Below are 17,611 nucleotides of genomic sequence, written 5' to 3'. Positions count from 1 at the left end.
CCTGGGCTTCCCGGGCGGTAACGGAGGGCAGATCAAGGGCAGCCTCTCCATACGGAGAAAGAGCGTTTGGCAGAGTCGGGGTGTGGGGTGGGCCTGGTCTCCAGGACAGCCCCCTGTGTACCACTCTCTGAGCATGACCAGCTTTGTAATCATCTCTCCACCTAAATTCTCCGTGAAGCTCCCTACAGCCCTTTCTGGCTGTGTGATCTGGGGCAGGTTACTAAACCTCTCTGAGCTCTGACTCTGTGTCTGAAAGAAACGGAGTTAATTAGAGACACTGCATTTAATACCCCTGCCAGCACAGTGAGCACCGAGTTGGGGCTCAGAGATGGAGATTGTCTTGGCTTCCTGCACCATTTTTTCATGTCAATTCTTCCTTATTTATGCTCTAATTTTTTTTTAGCTCTCTGGGTCCACGGGCCAGTGGTGGGTTCATTTGAAGTTCTTATCCCAGAGAACAGAGACAAAGGGACAATTGCTAAACCGTTTCCCAAACTGTTCCCGGCAGCAGAAAATGAGCCTGGGATGGCAGGTGACCTTGAAAATGACATAATTTGGGAGGAGGGGCCCTGTGCAAACATTGCTACTGAGTCAAACTCACCAGCCGATGGTATCCATCCCTGGGAAATATTAAAAGGAAAGTACAGAAAAACAACAACATCCAGACCCACAGCTAATTGAGTTGCAGGTGGCGGCGGGAGGCAGACCCATTTGACTCTGGCCCCTCCTTCCCTAAAGTGGCCCTCAGGTGACAGAGCAGACCAGCTGCCTCTCGCAGGGAAATCAGGAAGAGAGGAGGGAAGAATTGGGGAGGTGGGCGGCAGGAATAGGGAATTAGGCAAAGAGAAATGGCCTACAAAATGCAGAAACGCCCCAGCATGCTTGTTTCCCAAACCCAGACCATGAATCCAGGGGTGACAGGTCTCTCATCTCTGATGCCAAGAGCCAGGAGCTCTGGGCAGCCGCAGGTACTACATTTGCACCTGCCAGCACTTGGAAAGAGGCAATAAAGCATCATAGCAGGGCCTGGAATGCTAAGTGCCTGCAGCTGGGAAGGGATCGCCTTGCAGCGAAAACAGTTCAAGGCAGACATCTACTGTGCAGCCACATCCATGATTCGGGGGCTGGGCCGGGTTCCCAGAGGCCCGCCGGCACACCCTCTCCTGCTCTGGGGCAGCCTGCTCCCAGGGGCTGGGACGGGGACAGGACAGGGACATGTGTAAACTGGTTCTGGGGGCCACCCTAGGCTGGTGCCGGCCCAGCCAGACTGGGACCTTCTGGAGGAAGCCTAAGCGGCTGGGTGATTTACCGAGGCCAGCAGAAAGCTGGGTGCTTGAGTCACTGGTAAATAAAAGTGGATCATAAAGCACCCGGGTAAGCCAGACATCTGGAAATACACCAGGGCCGCATCCCCCGAATGATAATAACGATAATAATGTTTACGCAGCCCTTGCAGCACTGTGCCAGCCCCGTTCTAAGTGCTTTGTGTACAGAGTAATTTACTTAATCCTCACAACAACCCCAAGAATGCTGCTAGCGTTCTCCTGTTCCATACCACGAAGACGAGGCAGCACAGGGAGGCCGGAGCTACCTGAGGCGGAGCGGGAGCCAGTGCGGTCTGCTTCCAGAAGCCATGCCCTAGCGAGTGCTTCTCCAACCCTACTGTGCCTGCCAGCCCCCGGGGGCTGTCAGCATGCAGCCCCTGGCTCAGCCGATCTGGCTGGGGCCTGAGACTCTGCATCACCAACAAGCTCCAGGCACGTCTGTCCCAAGGAACACCCTGGAGGAGGAGGCTCTAACCACCACACTATGCTCCCACGACACCTCTGCCGCTGCTCTGCCCCCTGGAGGCAGCTATGAATTGCTCAGTTAACAGCAGCAGGCCCTCACGGGGCCAGAATTAAGGGACCTAATTCAATCCTAATTTCTGGGGTGGGGCCCAGGTTAGGAATTTTTGAAAGCTCCCTGGGTGATTCTGATGTGAAACCCTGGCAGAATCCTCAAAACAGACAATAGGGAAACCTCAGTCACCATGTCCCATTCAGTCCTACAAAACTGGGGATAGTTCCCGGGGGTTAGGTCAGGAAGGTCAAAGGTACTTTCAGGAAGGGGAGGTGAGCCACCTCCTGGGCCAGTTGAGGGGTATGACTAAGGTCTGCTAGGGTACCCTCTTCTTGTCCCCTGGGTCACCCCTGGAGGAGAGGGGCGGCTAGCAACCCCCAGCCTGGCATGCCTTCAGAGGCCCCCGCTTCCCCATCCATGAACTAGACACCAACCTAGATCAGTTGAGGCTCTTGACAAAGATTAACCGAACCTCTGAGCTCAATTCCTGACTAGGCCTCCACCTTGCCCCCCACCCCACACCTACCCCCAAGCCTGCCCAGCCAGTCTTAGCAAGAATCCTGCTAAGTCAATTTATTGAAAATCTCCGCCCTTGATATCTGATCCCCCTTGATATTTGATCAAGTTCCTCATCCCATAGCTTGTGTATATGTCCTTACCCTGCTTTTAGCAAGAATGCTCCCACCCTTGGTGGCCCCTCTTAGTAATTTTCCATCCACTGACCCCCTCACTCCGCTCTTTAGCTATAAATCCCCACTTGTCCTTGAGTAGTGGGTGCTGAGCCTGATCTCTCTTATTGCAATAGTCTTGAGTAAAGCCTCAAGTGGCAGAATAATTTTTTCTTTAATACCCCTCCTGCCCAAGGGAAAAGTCACCCCACAAAGTGAGCCGCTAGCCAAACAGAATTTAGACTCCTCGTGTTGACATTCAAGGCCCAGGCAATGACCTCAAGCCTTATTCCTCTCTTACGGCAATATCAGATGCTTTACTGCTCCTCGTGTACGCCTGACCTTTCTCCCATCCTGCCTAGGCTTTTTCCTTCCACCTGGAATGTCTCCTCCCCATTCTTCTAATCCACTTGCTCTGATTCACAGCATTCTCTCTTTTTTATTTTTTAAATAGATTTTTATTTATTTCAGAGATCAAGGGAGATGGAGAGATAGAAACATCAGTGATGAGAGAGAATCATTGATTGGCTGCCTCCTGCACCCCCACTACTGGGGATCGAGCCTGCAACCTGAGAGTGTTCCCTTGACTGAAATTGAACCCAGGATCCTTCAGTCCAGACTGAAACTCTATCCACTGAGCCAAACTGGCTAGGGCACAGCATTGTCTCTTGGTGATGAGACTACTTATCCTTGAGTCTGCATTTCCCCCTGTCTTCCATAACTATACAACCACCCATTTTAGCTGGTCACATGGTCTGGGGTGGGGGAGAAATACTACATTTCCCAGCCTTCTTTGCAGCTCATGAGGTCACATGACCAAGTTCTGACCAATGAGTGCAATGTGACCAAAAGCAAGTGTGTTCCTTGCAGGAGTTTCCTTATGCCTCTCCTTTTCTTCTTCCTATTTGATGTAATGGCTGAATTCCAACAGCCATCCTGGACTGTGAAGTAATATTGAACATAGAAGCTACACATGTTGGCCAAAACCGGTTTGGCTCAGTGGATAGAGCGTCGCCCTGCGGACTGAAGGGTCCAGGGTTTGATTCCTGTGAAGGGCATGTGCCTTGGTTTCGGGCACGTCCCCAGGAGGGGGTGTGCAGGAGGCAGCTGATCGATGTTTCTCTCTCATCGATGTTTCTGGCTCTCTATTCCTCTCCTTTCCTCTCTGTACAAAATCAATAAAATATATTAAAAAAAAAAAAAAAAAGAAGCTACACATGGTGAAACAACTAGGTTCCTGACAACATGGAACATCATACCAGGGTTGAGCTAGCCCCTCCAGACTTGAACATGAAAGAAAAATTATCTTCTATCTTGTTTAGCCACTATGCTTTTGGAGTTTTCTATAACTCACACTGAACTTAATGCAGATCCACCCTCTCAAAGCTCTGTAGGCATGGGCTCTGGATTCTTGGGTTTACCACACTGTACTACAGAGAATCATCATTTTCATCTTCTTCCCAAATTAAATAGTAAGAAATCTGAAGACTGGGACTGTGTCTTATACATTTGCATCTTCTCCTGTCCCATGAAGCAGGAGGCCTCATACACAACACAAAGCATGTCTGAAGATTGAATTGAATTCTTTCTACTATACTCCGCATGGCTTCCTAATTCGTATATCCTCAGCAGGCCACAAACCTTCCTGGTATGGTGCACCCAAGGAAAGCTGCCCTTCCCCCCATCCAGGCAGAGTGCACCCCCGCCTCCCAGGAGGAACGTGCCCTTACCAGGATGTCCGAGTCCTCAGGTTTCTCCCCTGGGGCTGGGCTGGAGCAGTTGTGGAGTTTGAATATCCAGTAGTCCTTGGCAGTGACAAAGAAGTTCCATGGCAGGAGGCCGCCAATGCCCAGGCTGAAGAAGATGATGTAGGCACCATTGAAGTGGTCCTCGGGCCTTGGCAGGCTGGGTGGTGAGCGGTCCAGCAGCTTCTCAAACAGTGCTTCCTGGTCGGAACAGAGAGAGCTGCTTGCAGTTCTATAGGTGGAGTTTGAACTCTGATGGATATTATCCTCTGACACAAAGGCCACTGTTGAAACAGAGAGAAACAGAGACAGGGCAGGTGATCAGAAGCTAAAGCTGGGTGCCCAGCTGGAGTGGCTCAGTGGTTGGGTGTTGACCTGTGAACCAGGTCACGTTCAATTATTGGTCAGGGCACATGCCCAGGTTGCGGGTTTGATCCCCAGTGGGGGGCGATTATTTCTCATTATTGATGTTTCTCTCTCTCTCCCATCCTCTTTGAAATCAATAAAAAAAATTTAAAAAGAAGGTAAAATTGGGGACTCACCCATCCTACTAAGCTGAACATATGCCCACCCTGGGGTCTATGGAGTCACCAAAGCATGGTTAGAGGGCTTCAGGTTTAAGGATCAGGATGAAAGACAAGATGTCAGAACTGTAAGTGACCCCAGGCGTCACCTCCCACCCCATGCAGGGAAACATAGGTAGCAAACAAGAGTGTGGCTGGCAGGGAGTAAGGCAATGTGGCATAGTGGGGCCTGTGGCAGTCAATCCAGAAGGGTAAACCTGGTCTCAAGGTATTCACGTTTCTATGAAGCCGTAAAAAAGGAATTAGGACCCTTGGCGGGCAAAGAATGCTCTCTCAACTCTTTTCAACTTTATGAGAGAAAGGAGCAGGAGAGTGTGTAGAATATGCTACTATTTGTGCAAAACAGCAAGGCTGGGTGGGTGGAGAGGAGACTGTACACACACATGCCTGGAGAGATGCCAAGTAATTTCCAACCGTGTTGCCTCTGAGAAGGGATGGGCGCTGGGAAGGAGGGGACTTCACCTCATACTCTTTTGTGTCTTTTGAATTTTGAAGTATGTAAATGAATTAAATAAAAGTATAAATAAAGGTATTCAAATTAAATAGCTTTTTTTTTTAAGCCCATGGTGTCTAGAGCTGCCTTGAGAAGCCAGTTTGAGACATTATGAGTCCCCTCCCTCACTTCATTTGTGGGGAAACAGAAGTCCAAAAAGTGGAATGTCACAGACCAGGTAAGCCAACAAGCCTGGGTTGGCAACTCCTGCCTGGGCTCCCACCTCTCCTCATCGCATCCCACCGGGAGACAGCCACTCCCTATCTGGGTAGCTCTAGAGGCAAAGGGAAGGTTCTAGGTTGGCAGCCACTATTGCCTACATGGCCTTGGGCAAGTCACCATGTTTCTGAGCCTCAATATCCCCATCTGCAAACCTAGGTTTGTTTTTGTGTTTGTTTTGTTTGTTTGTTTTCAAAAACCTACGCCTTTTTATAATGGCTATGTAACCACAACTGCTAGCAAAGCCTGGCCCACGGTGGCAGCTGTGGGACAAAACATCAGCATGTTTCCTGCCATCGTGGGGTTGTCACCTGGCTGGCTGGCTGCTGAATTTGACTGCAAGGTAGCAAGCCTATTCTATGCTCTATATAGCACCTAGGATGTGGCCGCAGCTTGACAAATGGAAAATGCTTCTATAACGCTGAGGACGGGACACCCTAGTCCCTGTGCAGGAGCTTCCTCCCTCCCCAATAAATCAATAACGGAATGAGCCTCGGCTCACTTGGGAGGCTGAGCCTTAACTCGGAGCATCAAGCCAGGCAGAACGGGGCCTTTCTTCCCTGGTGAGATGGGAATGCCCTGTCGCATAGGCATGAGGCTTATCAGTTACTTTAAGAGCCTCACAACATTCCTCGGAATTAGGTAGCACAGCAATTATTGTCAACTTTTTTTTTTTCAGACGCAAAGAATGAGGCCTTAGACACACTTGATTTGTCCCATGTTCAAACAAGTAAGAACTCCCAATAGTTAAAGTGAAACCCAGTACTCATGCATGCTCAGGTCTGTGTCTAGCACTTGCACCTGACAACAGCCTAATAATAAGGTAGGTACTACTCTAAGACCCTTTTAACAGATGAAGCATGAGGCTCAGAAAGGTGAAGCAATTTGCTGAAGGCCACACAGCTACCAAATGACAAGAGTGAGGCTACACAGCCAAGCAGTCTGAGGCCCACGGGGACTCCTTGGCCGCCCTGAGATCAGGCTGTTTGGCAAGGTGAACCAGTGTCTGCAGGCTCCAGGTACCATGGACAGAGGGGCCTCTTCCAGGAAGGCCTCCAGCAAGCAAGCTGTGAGCAGAGCGTTCGGGCACCTTCCTCAATGTTTGCTGAATGAATGTTTTCTGTGTGGCCAGGATATTCTCACCTGAGGCTGCATGTACTGGGAGCAGGCAGGCAGGCAGGAAGGATGCTGCCTGCGGGACACCGGCATTCGAGTCAGCACGGCTATTTTAAACTCTCCCGGTTGAGCGGAAGCCTCTTCCCAGCCTTGATTCACAGGGCACGCAGCACTAACAAACTAACCAGACAGTGCTGGCCCGCGCACACACACCCACACACACCCACACACTCACTCTCTAAATTAGTGCTCAAAAATTACGGCTCATGTAAGACAGTGGACAAAGGGCAAGTGGTTCTTTCCAGATGTTCCAGCTACAAGGGTGGGTGCAGGGCTATTGGGCCCACACTCTCCAGGGCCCCTTCTCAGCTCCAGGTTTCTATTTGTCCAGGGCCATTCAGCCTTGACCAAGTTTCTGAAGAGCTGGGAATTTTCTCAAACCCGGGTCACAGGCCAGGGCACTGAAGTGAGCAGTCTCATTACTGTTTATAAAAGCGAGCGGCTGGCTTTTAGATTGAAAAGAAAAAGGAGGAGCTGGCTGTCTGGCGTGTCTCTCCAGCACCCACAAGAGCTGGCCACACCAGCTCCTGCTCTCTTCTGGGTACCCTGACAAGGGGCAGCCCCTGTACAAAGAAGCAGACACTTGTGGGGCCTGGGGCCACTGCAGACCGCCCTCTGGACCTGATGCTGGTTGCGAGGAGGGTTCTGACTCTAGCTGAGTCCGTCTCCCCTCTGTGCCCCCTTTTCCCCATCTGTGAAGTGGGGACGGGGCTGGTGAGCTAACCTACGGGGAACGCATTGCTGGGAAACACCTGGCGCCACCCAGAGGCCATGGGAGAACTGGCCTCGGCGCTGTGGACACGCCCAGGCTCAGGCTGCCCAGTTTGAACAAGTCAACCACCTTACTTGGGGCTGAGTTGTCCATCTCCCCCCACCGCCCCCGCAAAAAAACACACACATCCAGACGGTGAGGTCCAGTGTCAGGAAATGCACGAGGAGGAGGAGGGGGAGAGTCTGGAGAAGAAAGAAGATAGACCCAGAGAGAAGGGCAGTGAGAGGAGTGGGAGCAGCGGGGAGAGCGGGCGGAGGCGCAGGGACGCTGGGGAGGGGGCCTTGGCGTGACCCGGCCAGCGGGAGGGTCGGGAGGGTCCCGAGCTCCGGTGGAGCAGCCTCCGGCCCGGCCCGGCCCGTGGGGACGGGCGCCGAGCGCGGGAGCCCGGGGGGCGACCGGGACCCTGAAGAGCTGGTCGGGGGCCAGGCCCGCCCGACCTCCGGCCCGCACTTACTGTCGCCACCGCGCTGCCGCCGCCGCCGCCGCTGCCTCCCGGGCCGCCAGGGCCACTGCGACTTGGGGCTTCTCTGGGCCCCAGGCCGGGCTCCGCCCCCGCTTCGCCCCGCCCCTCCGCCCGCGCTTCCCGGTTTGCAAACCATCCTTTCACCCTCCCGCGCCCATTCACAGGCGGGGACCGGGGCGCAGGGCTACTGTCCCGCGGGCGCTGTAGCGCGTCCCTCCTCCACCCGCAGCGGACCCATCGTCTCCCCTTGCCCCTCCGCTCCCAGACTCCGCCTCCCTCCAGACCCGCAGAGCACCCCCTCTGATTGCAGTCCCCACTCCTCCCTGATCCCCACCCGGCGCCACCTCAGGGACCCGCTCCTGCCCCAGAGCCTGGAGCTGGCCCCAGACCCCCGGCTTTTTATCAGTGCCAGGCCTCCTGTGTGCCAGGCCAGCGCCATGAAGATTTTCCTGATCATGGTCACACTGAGGCAGGGGGGCAGCTGGGACAGCCCTCAGGTCCACCCCACCCCACCCCACCAGGCCTCCCAGGAGCCGCCAGACCTTCCTGTCTAAATCACAGACCAAGCGGGCCTCGTGTTTTCCTGAGTTCTATAAGCCATTCTAGCAAATTTTTGAAACAGAAGATGGGTGGGGGTTGTGGGAACTCCCAACTTTGTAGCCTAGCTATAGTTTTAAGAAATATTAAGCATGCTCTGTTAAGCGTGATTGTTTTGTTCTGATTAAAGAAAGGACATTCTAACCTGACTGGGAGTTGTATGCCCCTGGGACCTGGGAGTCAACCTGGGAATGTGGTCCATCATAGAAAGATTAACAACCTTGTTTCCCAACAACGGAGCCCCACCTGCATTGCCTGTGATCTGTAACCATTGTACCCATTCTTATTCATTTTACCTGCTTCCCCATGTAATCTTTGTCCTACCCAATATAAGCTGCTGGCTTTTGGGGGGACTGCAGAGCAGATTTTCCTGGATAACCTGCTGCTCTCCTATACTGCCAGCATTATATTTTAAAAGAATATTTTTATTTATTTCAGAGAGGAAGAGAGAGATAGAAACATCAATGATGAGAGAGAATCATTGATCGGCTGCCTCCTGCATGCTCACTCAGGGATCGAGCCCTAAACCCAGGCATGTGCCCTGACCAGGAATTGAACCGTGACCTCCTGGTTCATAGGGGTCGACGCTCAACCACTGAGCCACGTGGGCCAGGCACCGGTGTTATTGGAATCAACCCTCATATATGATTCAACCCTGTTTCTGCTTAATGGGCTCAAGTAAGAAGCCAATAGGTAGCCCAGACCCACCGGTTGTCTGGTTTCAGTTTGGGTACCCTGGGTACCCCATATTTGAGACTGGTGTCTGAAGTGTGGGCAACCTTGTGGCTCTGAGCACTGAAACCTATGGGGCCTGGTGCTGGCTCCAGGTAGATAGTGTTGTGACTGGATAATCAATGGGTCCAGGCTGCCTGTCACTACTTGAGCCAATGAAGCAGAGACAGGGCTGAATCATATATGTGCGTTTATTCCAATGCTGCCGGCAGTATGGGAGAGCAGCAGGTCACCCACAAAAATCTGCTCTGCAGCCCCTCATAAGCCAGCTGCTTATATGGGGTGAGAGAGCAAAGAATACATGGGGAAGTGGGCAAGAGGAATAAGAATGGGTATACTAGTAATGGTTACAGATTACAGGCAACGTGGGTTGGGGGTCTGCAAAGGGCAGGGGGCAGCCGGGACCCCATGGTTTCCTTTCCTGCAAGAAGGTTGTTACTCTCCCCAGGATACTGGGACACTCCCACGTCCCGATTGCATTTCCAGGTGGTAAGGCTGAGGAGGGAAGGGACAACAGAGGTGACAAAAGTCCTTGGGTCCAGTGAGGGTAGCAGATCCAGGGCTGTTCCTGGCCCAGCCCCCAAATCATGATTTCATCTCTTTGGTGCTTTGTTGCTTTGTCACATTACTGCTTTTCTCTGTGCAAAGTCCTGAGTGGTATGCAGTCATTTCAATCTTCACTTTTGGAGAACACGTGTGCATGTGAAGGAGTGACCGTTTCAAGACACCTGCTGAGAGAACCAGAGGTATCAGGAGCCCCCTTTAGAGCACAGAGGTGAGGGGGGTGTCTTTCTTCACATGGAAGAGGCGCCAGCCCCTTGGGGTTAGTTAGCCGGTTGCTAGGACTGGGTCTTGGAAGGGACTCAGGATGGCCTCTGTTGTTAAGACAGAAAGACTAGGAGGAAACGGGTTGCTAATGCATCCGCTGGGGTGTCTCTTGGCCAGTGTGGGCTCGCCTTCTCCTCCAGGATCTAGATGGCAGCGGCAGTACTAGCTTGGGGACAAGATGAGGCAGGCAGCTTGGGCCACGCTCAGCTTCCCAGGGAATGTTGGAGGCTGTGGGGGTGAGGGAAGGAGTACATTGTAATAAGGAGCTGAATTTGAAAGTGGCAGAGCCACGATTCAAATCAATGCTTTCTGTCTCCAGAGCCCAGTCAGGGTTCCATCAAGGTGGTTGGTTGTGGGGGTCACACGAGTTCCTATCTCACCTGAAGTCTGCTGATCTGTAGGCGATGAAGCAATCCGAAGAGCAGGATGGATAAAGCTCAGTGGATAAAGCATCAGCCTGAGGCCTCCAGGTGCAGGCTTGTGTGCCGATGCTGCCATCTTGTGGCTATGCTCTGTCATTGCTGTGCCCACAGGCTGGGCTGGCTCAGTGGGGCTGGCTGCATTTCCTGCTTTCCAGGGTAAACTGGGCCCCCAAGCAGGGCACGTGGATCCCATAATTCTCTGCTTCCACATCACTAATCAACCCCTCCCCCCACCCCGGATTTTAACCACCTCTCCTTGCTGTATTAAACTGCTCCCCTGGGAAAGTTCCCGACCTCCTGGAGGTCCTTGACCTCTGTCTCCCCTCCGTGCATCCCTGAGCCTGCTTAGATCCCATGGTCCCATCATTTTAGTAACATCTTAGCAACACCCTAAATTCCCACGTCCCTTGTCTCTTGGTGGCACTGCTGGCCAACCCTGGGCGAACAGACCCGCCCACACCTGAGCGATTGAACCTCGCTGGTGAAAGTGCCAGCAGGCCAGCGGTTCCCTGTGAACTCATGGTACCTACCTGAGACCAGGATCCAGCAGTCCCCGACACATCTCAGCTCCTGCGCTCTCACCATGAGACCTGCTGCCACCTTCTTCCTCGACTCGCCTCCACCCCTGAACACACCCCATCCCAAGATGGCCTTGCCTCCTGCCTCCTACTCGACAGAAGAAACAAGCTGCCAGAGAGGAAATCCTCATTTCACAGCACCAAATCTGGCCCCTCAGCCCCTGTTTCTCTCTCCCCAGTTATAACTGTCTTCCTCCACCATCGGAGCGGCAAAGTCTTGCCGACTGTAACCGGGATTGTGTCAAGCTGAGACCGAACCTGGCTCACCATCTGCACCAGCTCCAGAGAGCAGGGCACGCCAGGCTCACCTCTGCTCCCTCAGGGCCTGCACACTGCCCGGCCCAGAGGGAGTGGTTGCTGAATGACTGACTGAACCCAGGAGCGACCAGGAGCTGATGTGAGATGTTGAGGAGACAGAATGAAAAGTGGATATGAGACAGGGCAGAGCGAGGTGGAAGGAGCAAGGATGCTGACTGGGGTCCCAGTTTGCTCATCTGGATGGATGATGGGGTTTCTACTAGAACAGGAAATGCTAGCAAAGCCAAAATTTGGGGGCAGGTCAGGAGTTCTGACTTGTAATGTGGAGTTTGAGGCACCAGGGGGCGATGTCTGGGAAGCATATACAGCTCAGGGAGAGGCTGGGGCTGAAGGCCTAAGTTGGGGCGTTATCAGCTCTGGGTGGTCATTGTAGCTATGAGTGAGGATGAGATGAACTCAGAGGAGAGTCCCTGAGCTGCCATCGCCAGGGGGTGGGAGTGGGGGATGGTTCTGGAGATCAAAGAGGGGATGGTGTGAAGGTGTTTCTGGAAGGCCTAGGGTATGTCAATATAATGGGTGATGCGGGTTCAGGAGGTGGGGCTGCAGCTGGGCTATGTGTGGGTCTGAGGCAGGAGCCCTGGACCAAGAGTCCCTGGCCTCCTGGCTACATGAGAAGGAAAAACATGAGGCGCCACTGACACAATATACTTGAAAGAGCTCTGTGATCTCAGGCCTGCAGATGCAAAGAGCTACTCCTTCTCATCTTCACCTAATAAGCAGGCGCAGGTTGTGTAAATAGATGTATAAAGCTCGTAAGAAGGGAGGTGACAGCCCTAGCCGGCTTGGCTCAGTGGATAAAGCATCAGCCCGCTGACTGAAGGGTCCCAGGTTCGATTCCGGCCAAGGGCATATGCCTGGGTTGTGGGCTCGATCCCCAGTAGGGGGCGTGCAGAAGGCAGCCGATCAATGAGTCTCCTCATCATTGATGTTTCTATCTCTCTCTCCTTCTCCCTTCCTCTCTGAAATCAATAAAGAAATATATATTAATAAAAAAAGAAGGGAGGTGACAGTAAAAGTTCAGCGACACACCTGCAACTGCTATTGATGCTGATGACATGGAAAAGGACTAATACCACTCTCAATGTTGACACTTACCATCTCACTTCATTCTCATAGTAAATCTACAAAGAAAGGCATGTCATCCTCATTTTGTTGTGTGACTGAGGCCCCAGGGGTTTAAGCAATCTGCTCAGGATCACATGGTTAGCAGATGACAGAACCTGGGTTCAAACCAGATTCCTCCTTCAAAGCCAAAGCTTGTCCCCTTAAACCTGCCGCTGAGCTGGGACCAGGAGTGATGTCAGGTTCTATTTCCTGGGCGGCCTCAGTGCTCAGCACCTCCCACATGTCAGTGGCGTTGTGCCTCCCACACTCTGTGCCGTGGGCGTCATAATTATCCCCCTGTGGGAGTGGAAGATACAGAGGCAGGTTACCAGGAACCCGAGGAGACAAAGGGCACGTGGACACTGAGCTGTGCCACGTGAGAACGGGGAGCCTTTCCCTGGAAGAGAAATGGTGCCGGGCTAGACCATGAGAGCTGCTTTCAAATATTTCAAAAGCTGTCAGAGAGTAGAAGACGTAGACCTATTTCTATTGATTCTAAAACCAGCCCCTACCGTGAAAACAAGTAAGCACTCAGTAAATGCCCGCTATTATCATTACTGTTGGAAGTAGTGAGTTCCCCATCTCTGGAAGTATTCAAACAGACACTGTACACGCCAGAGTCTAGGTCACTGTGGAGGGAATTCTGGCATCAGGTGAAGATGGATTCGATGGTGGCCAAGGATCCTTGCCTCTGCCATCCTCGAAGTCTGAGCAATAGACCCTGAGGAGCCCCTGAGAAGGGGCAGCCTCTGCCCAGGTAATCCCTTGGGTAATCACGGCATTCACTGGTGTGAGCACGGGGCGTCTGTTCCTGGGCACCTGGCAGTAGGGGAATTGCTGGGACCCGAGGGCTTGGCAGACAAGTCCTGCCCCGAGTTTCATCAGACAGAGGAGAGGCTTCTGGGAAGAGGACCCGCCAAGGCCGCCATCCCATGGAGGGAGGCAGGAGGGGATCTGGGGCACGTGCTACTGTCCCTCTGATGTAACCCAGGGGACACAGTGCCCAGGGAGGCTCCCTGGCAGTCTTGGAGAAGGGCCAGGGCCTCAGGCACCTGTCACAGCCAGTGAACCCCTGAAACAGGCAGCTCTGAGCCTGACCTCCCTCCTTCAAAAGCTTTTTCCAGCTCTCGCACCCAGTGGGTCACATACTGGGAAGGTCTTGTTTGGCCTACACAGTGTTTAACGAGAATGAAGCCAACCATCACCAACGGAATGATTTCACATATACATTCCAATCCTGACTTCTGAGTTCTCTAAGCAGGAGGATGGAGCAGCCTGGGCCCTCACTCCTGCCTGGCAGCCACGAGACTGAGCCCGGAGTGCAGACCTTGCCCTTCGGTGCGCAGTGTGCTCCCAGTTAGCCACAGTCCTCACTTTTCCCTGCTGCTCCCCCATTGCACTGAGGAGAAATGTGGGAAGCCATTTAACAGGATGTTTATCCTCCTGCTTCACTCAGGGACAGACCCGTGCTGCTCACGGAAGGGGGAAGTGAGCAACGTGCTGAGGCAGCCTTATGTTTCATGAAACAGCCAAGAGGGCACATTTCTTGCCTGTGAACTGTTGACGTGGCTGCTTCTCTCTTCACATGACCCAGCAGGCTCATGATTTTGACCCCTGGCCTATGGACAAAGCCCTGAGGCCTGGCCTGGGGGACTTGCCTGACCCATCCCACCATTGAGGAGCAGACCTGTGTGAATCTAGAGTGGGTGGTCTTGTAGGGAGCCACGCCCCGATGGGAGTGGGGCCAGCCAGGCACCTGTCCTTCCCTGCCCCCCAGCCTGATCCTGCACTGCCTCTGACCCCGCCCACCCGCTTTCCTCACTGGGCCTTTCTCACCCCCACACCCGTGATCATGCTGTCCCCACCTCCTGGTGGTCCCTTGGACCCAGCCCTCATGCCCACCCCCTCTCCACCTGCCTAAATACTAGGGGCCCGCTGGCATGACCTCCGCCTCCTGCTCCTCATGTTCTGTTGGTGACCCTCTCAGGCCAGCTGCCCCTCGGTCCTGGCGAAGCAGCCATGGACTCACTTCCTATTCTGCTGGGAGCTGCCTGACTCAGCAACCCTGCCCCTGGGCTGTGCCCACTCAGGGAGTAGATCACTAAATATTGACTGGATTTCCAGGTGTCCCAGGACCTTCTCCTTGGGTGGGGGGAGCTTCCTAGGTTACGGAACTGGGATGAGCAGATTGAAGCCACCCACAGTGAGGCCTGGGCTGGGCCAGCCTCCCATGGCTGCTGGGATAGCACGGACTCCCTGGAGCCCTCCCCTACTCCCCCATGACCCAGGCGAGGGCCACTGAGAGGACACCCACTCTCCCCTCACACACCCATGCGCACACCCAAATAGTGCACCTGCGGCAGGCAGCGGCGGGCACAGCTGGACCACCCCTGCTGCGAGGACATCAGCATCTTCTCTTAGCACGACATTTCGTGAAAAGCAGGTTGCTGCAAAGCTTTGCCGGAAAGCATCTCCCCCAGAACGCGCACCTGACGAAGAACGCCTCGGGGAAACCGCTTCCAAAGGAGCGTCTCTTCTAGAAAGCCTTGCTGGACCCCTGCCCATTTCTTCCTGTCTCCTCCTCGACCGCGGGCTCCGAGGGTCGTGTGCGCCCAGCCCTGGGGCCACGGAGTGACCAGCACAATGTGCCCAGTCAGCTGCTGGACAGCGAGCAAGGAGCCCTATTCCTGCCGGCCAGTTTGTGTTTTGAAAACCAGGACTTGGGAGTTCTCAACCTCGAGGTCCCCCTGGCCTGGAATGTGGGATCCAGGGCAGGGGTTAGGTTAGGAACAGGGTCCCTTGGAGAATTCTCCAGGCCCAGCTCCGAGAGGGCTTGGTGCAGGAGGTGCCGGTGGGTTTGATGGCAGCTTTCCCATAAAGTGATGAGGGAGGAGCTGCGGAGGGAGGAGGATGTCCCACGTTGTGAGTGAGGAGTAGTTGTCTGAGTCTGTGAAGAGAAGGGGCAGGGGAGGCGTGGAGAGCAGGCCACCACAGCACCCCAGTGACCGCGTGGGGAGCTGAGGACTTTAGTTAAAGATGAGTTCGGAGCTCCAAGGTGGATGGGTTGAGCCTTAGCAACCAAGACGAGGCTGTCTTAGTAACAGCAGGGAGGGCACGGCTAGAGGCCTCGGTGGAGACGTTGTTAAGGGAGCCTGCTATCCGCTGGGAGAGCCAGCGTCAGTGCCGACAAAATGAAGCTCGAACAGTTATTGGAAAAATAAAACTGTTTCATGTTTATACCTCGAGGGCTTGAGAGTCTTGGATCAAATCCATTATATTTAAATATTTACATGTACAAATATGTTTGTATCTGCATAGATCTCCCGAGAGGATATGGAACAGCGGCCTCTCTGGGAGAGGCCTGAGGAGAGGGATCGACTTTTCATCTGTTCATTTCTACCTTTTGAATTTTCTCATACCATAGGCATGTATGTTATTTTCAATTAAAATGGGTTAAAGTTTTAAAAAATTTTGTTAAACAGCATGAGGTTTTCCTGAGTCTGACCTTAAACCGGGTTGAAACTGATTTTCTCTTAAGGCCCCTAGTGGAGGAGGGGGCAGCCGGCTGCCCACCCCACCCAGCAACCCTTCATGGGCAACAGCTGGTGGCCTGCATTTGCGGGCTGGGCCATTGGCTGATGGGCTGGACATGGGTGCCAGCATTGCCACCTCACTGGGCAGCCACTTGGTCACAGCATCGGAACCAGCCCATCTTTTGCTCCTAACTGGTTCTTCTGTATCTACTTCTGGGACTGTGACAGAGGAGGGCCCGGGGGGTGGGGCTGTCACACCCCTCCTAGAACCAGCACCCCCCAAATTGCGGGACACTAGCCAGAGGGCCCTTGCAGAGCTGCATGTCTAAGACACACTTCGTGGATGGGGAAACTGAGGCTGAGGGGACGGTGACCCCACAGAATCAGAGCTAGAACTCACGTCCCCTGCATCCCAGGCCAGAATTCTGTGAATCCCACCAAGGGGCAGGTGACAAGGAGGGGCCCTCATGCTTAGGTGGTGGCCGAGGGTGAGGGGGTTTAGATGGGCACCTGTCACTCCTGGGAGGACCCCAGACAACTGCCTGTGGGAGCTACTGGCCCACTTGACTCTGCCGCCCCCTCCATGGGCTGCTGCTCCCACCTCAGGCTACTCGCCATGCCTACCTTCACACAGACACACACACACACACACACACACACACACACACACGCTGTCCCCTTCCTCTCCTCCCTCCTGACTGATCCACTGGACCGTGAGGGCCAGGGAAGCAGGGAGTGAGGACAGTCTGAGTGGGTGGGGCTGTGTATACATGTGCAAACCTCTTGCCTGCCCCGCTAGGCCCTACGTCCCCAGAGGACAAGCCCACAGGTGCTCCTACCCCCAGGCGACATTGGGTGATACCTGGTGCACACCCCAGACACAGGTCCCAGAGTCAGAGCTGGCCGGGCCCAGAGGTACCACATGCTTCAGAGCATAAAAAGGGGTTCCATGGCCAAATACATCTGGGACACCCCATGTTGATCTCAGGAAACCGGCTGCTTCAGGCTGGACTTCTTGGGCCTGTCAATTGCTGGTGAACACGGTGTCTCCTGACGGCCACGGGTGCTCATGCCATGAAGGAGGACCACAGAATCCACTCACAGAGCAGGCAGTGCATGCTGGGAAATGCTGGGGCCAGACCTACTCAGAGGCCTGAGGTCCACAGGGCAGAGGGGTCCAGCTGAAATAGGCACGTTAGAAATAAAAACCCCCTCAAGACACTCCCATCGGTGGGAAAATGAAGCTCCAGTGCGGTTTTATTAGAACAGGATCCTCTCCTGCCCCTGCTGGAAATTTCTCATCGTAAATACTCAAGTCCACAATCCCCGTGGGAAGTGGGAAGGGCACTTCCCTCCCCCATCTAAGGTATTCCCGTCCAGTGTGTAACCCGCCCAAGCAGGAAGGCAGCCTGGGTCCAGTCACCCGGTCCCAGCCCACTCATCACTCCTTTTCTGCTGCATGAATTCTCCTGTCCCAAGTCAGTGCTCTGAACTGACCGCTCAGCCTCAGCTCAGTTGAACCCCACAGGCAGACACT

General features: G+C 53.9%; 1 protein-coding gene across 1 annotated transcript in view; it reads right to left on the bottom strand.

Annotated features, from left to right (window-relative positions):
• The window catches only part of SLC29A3 (solute carrier family 29 member 3), a 43,499-nt gene extending 35,454 nt beyond the window's left edge, over positions 1-8,045 (bottom strand). Inside the window, exons 1-2 of the mRNA XM_080642038.1 lie at positions 7,954-8,045; positions 4,241-4,539 (exon numbers count right to left, since the gene is read on the bottom strand). Of these exons, the coding sequence (XP_080498164.1) occupies positions 4,241-4,539; position 7,954 (300 nt within the window). The 5' untranslated portion in view covers positions 7,955-8,045. The remainder of the gene's footprint in view (positions 1-4,240; positions 4,540-7,953) is intronic.
• Positions 8,046-17,611: the final 9,566 nt, after the last annotated feature.

Source organism: Plecotus auritus, assembly GCF_963455305.1.
Source record: "Plecotus auritus genome assembly, chromosome: 9".
Taxonomy (NCBI): Eukaryota; Metazoa; Chordata; class Mammalia; order Chiroptera; family Vespertilionidae; genus Plecotus; species Plecotus auritus.
The sequence above is the reverse complement of the archived record's forward strand: the minus strand, read 5'-3'. Positions and strand labels throughout refer to the sequence as shown.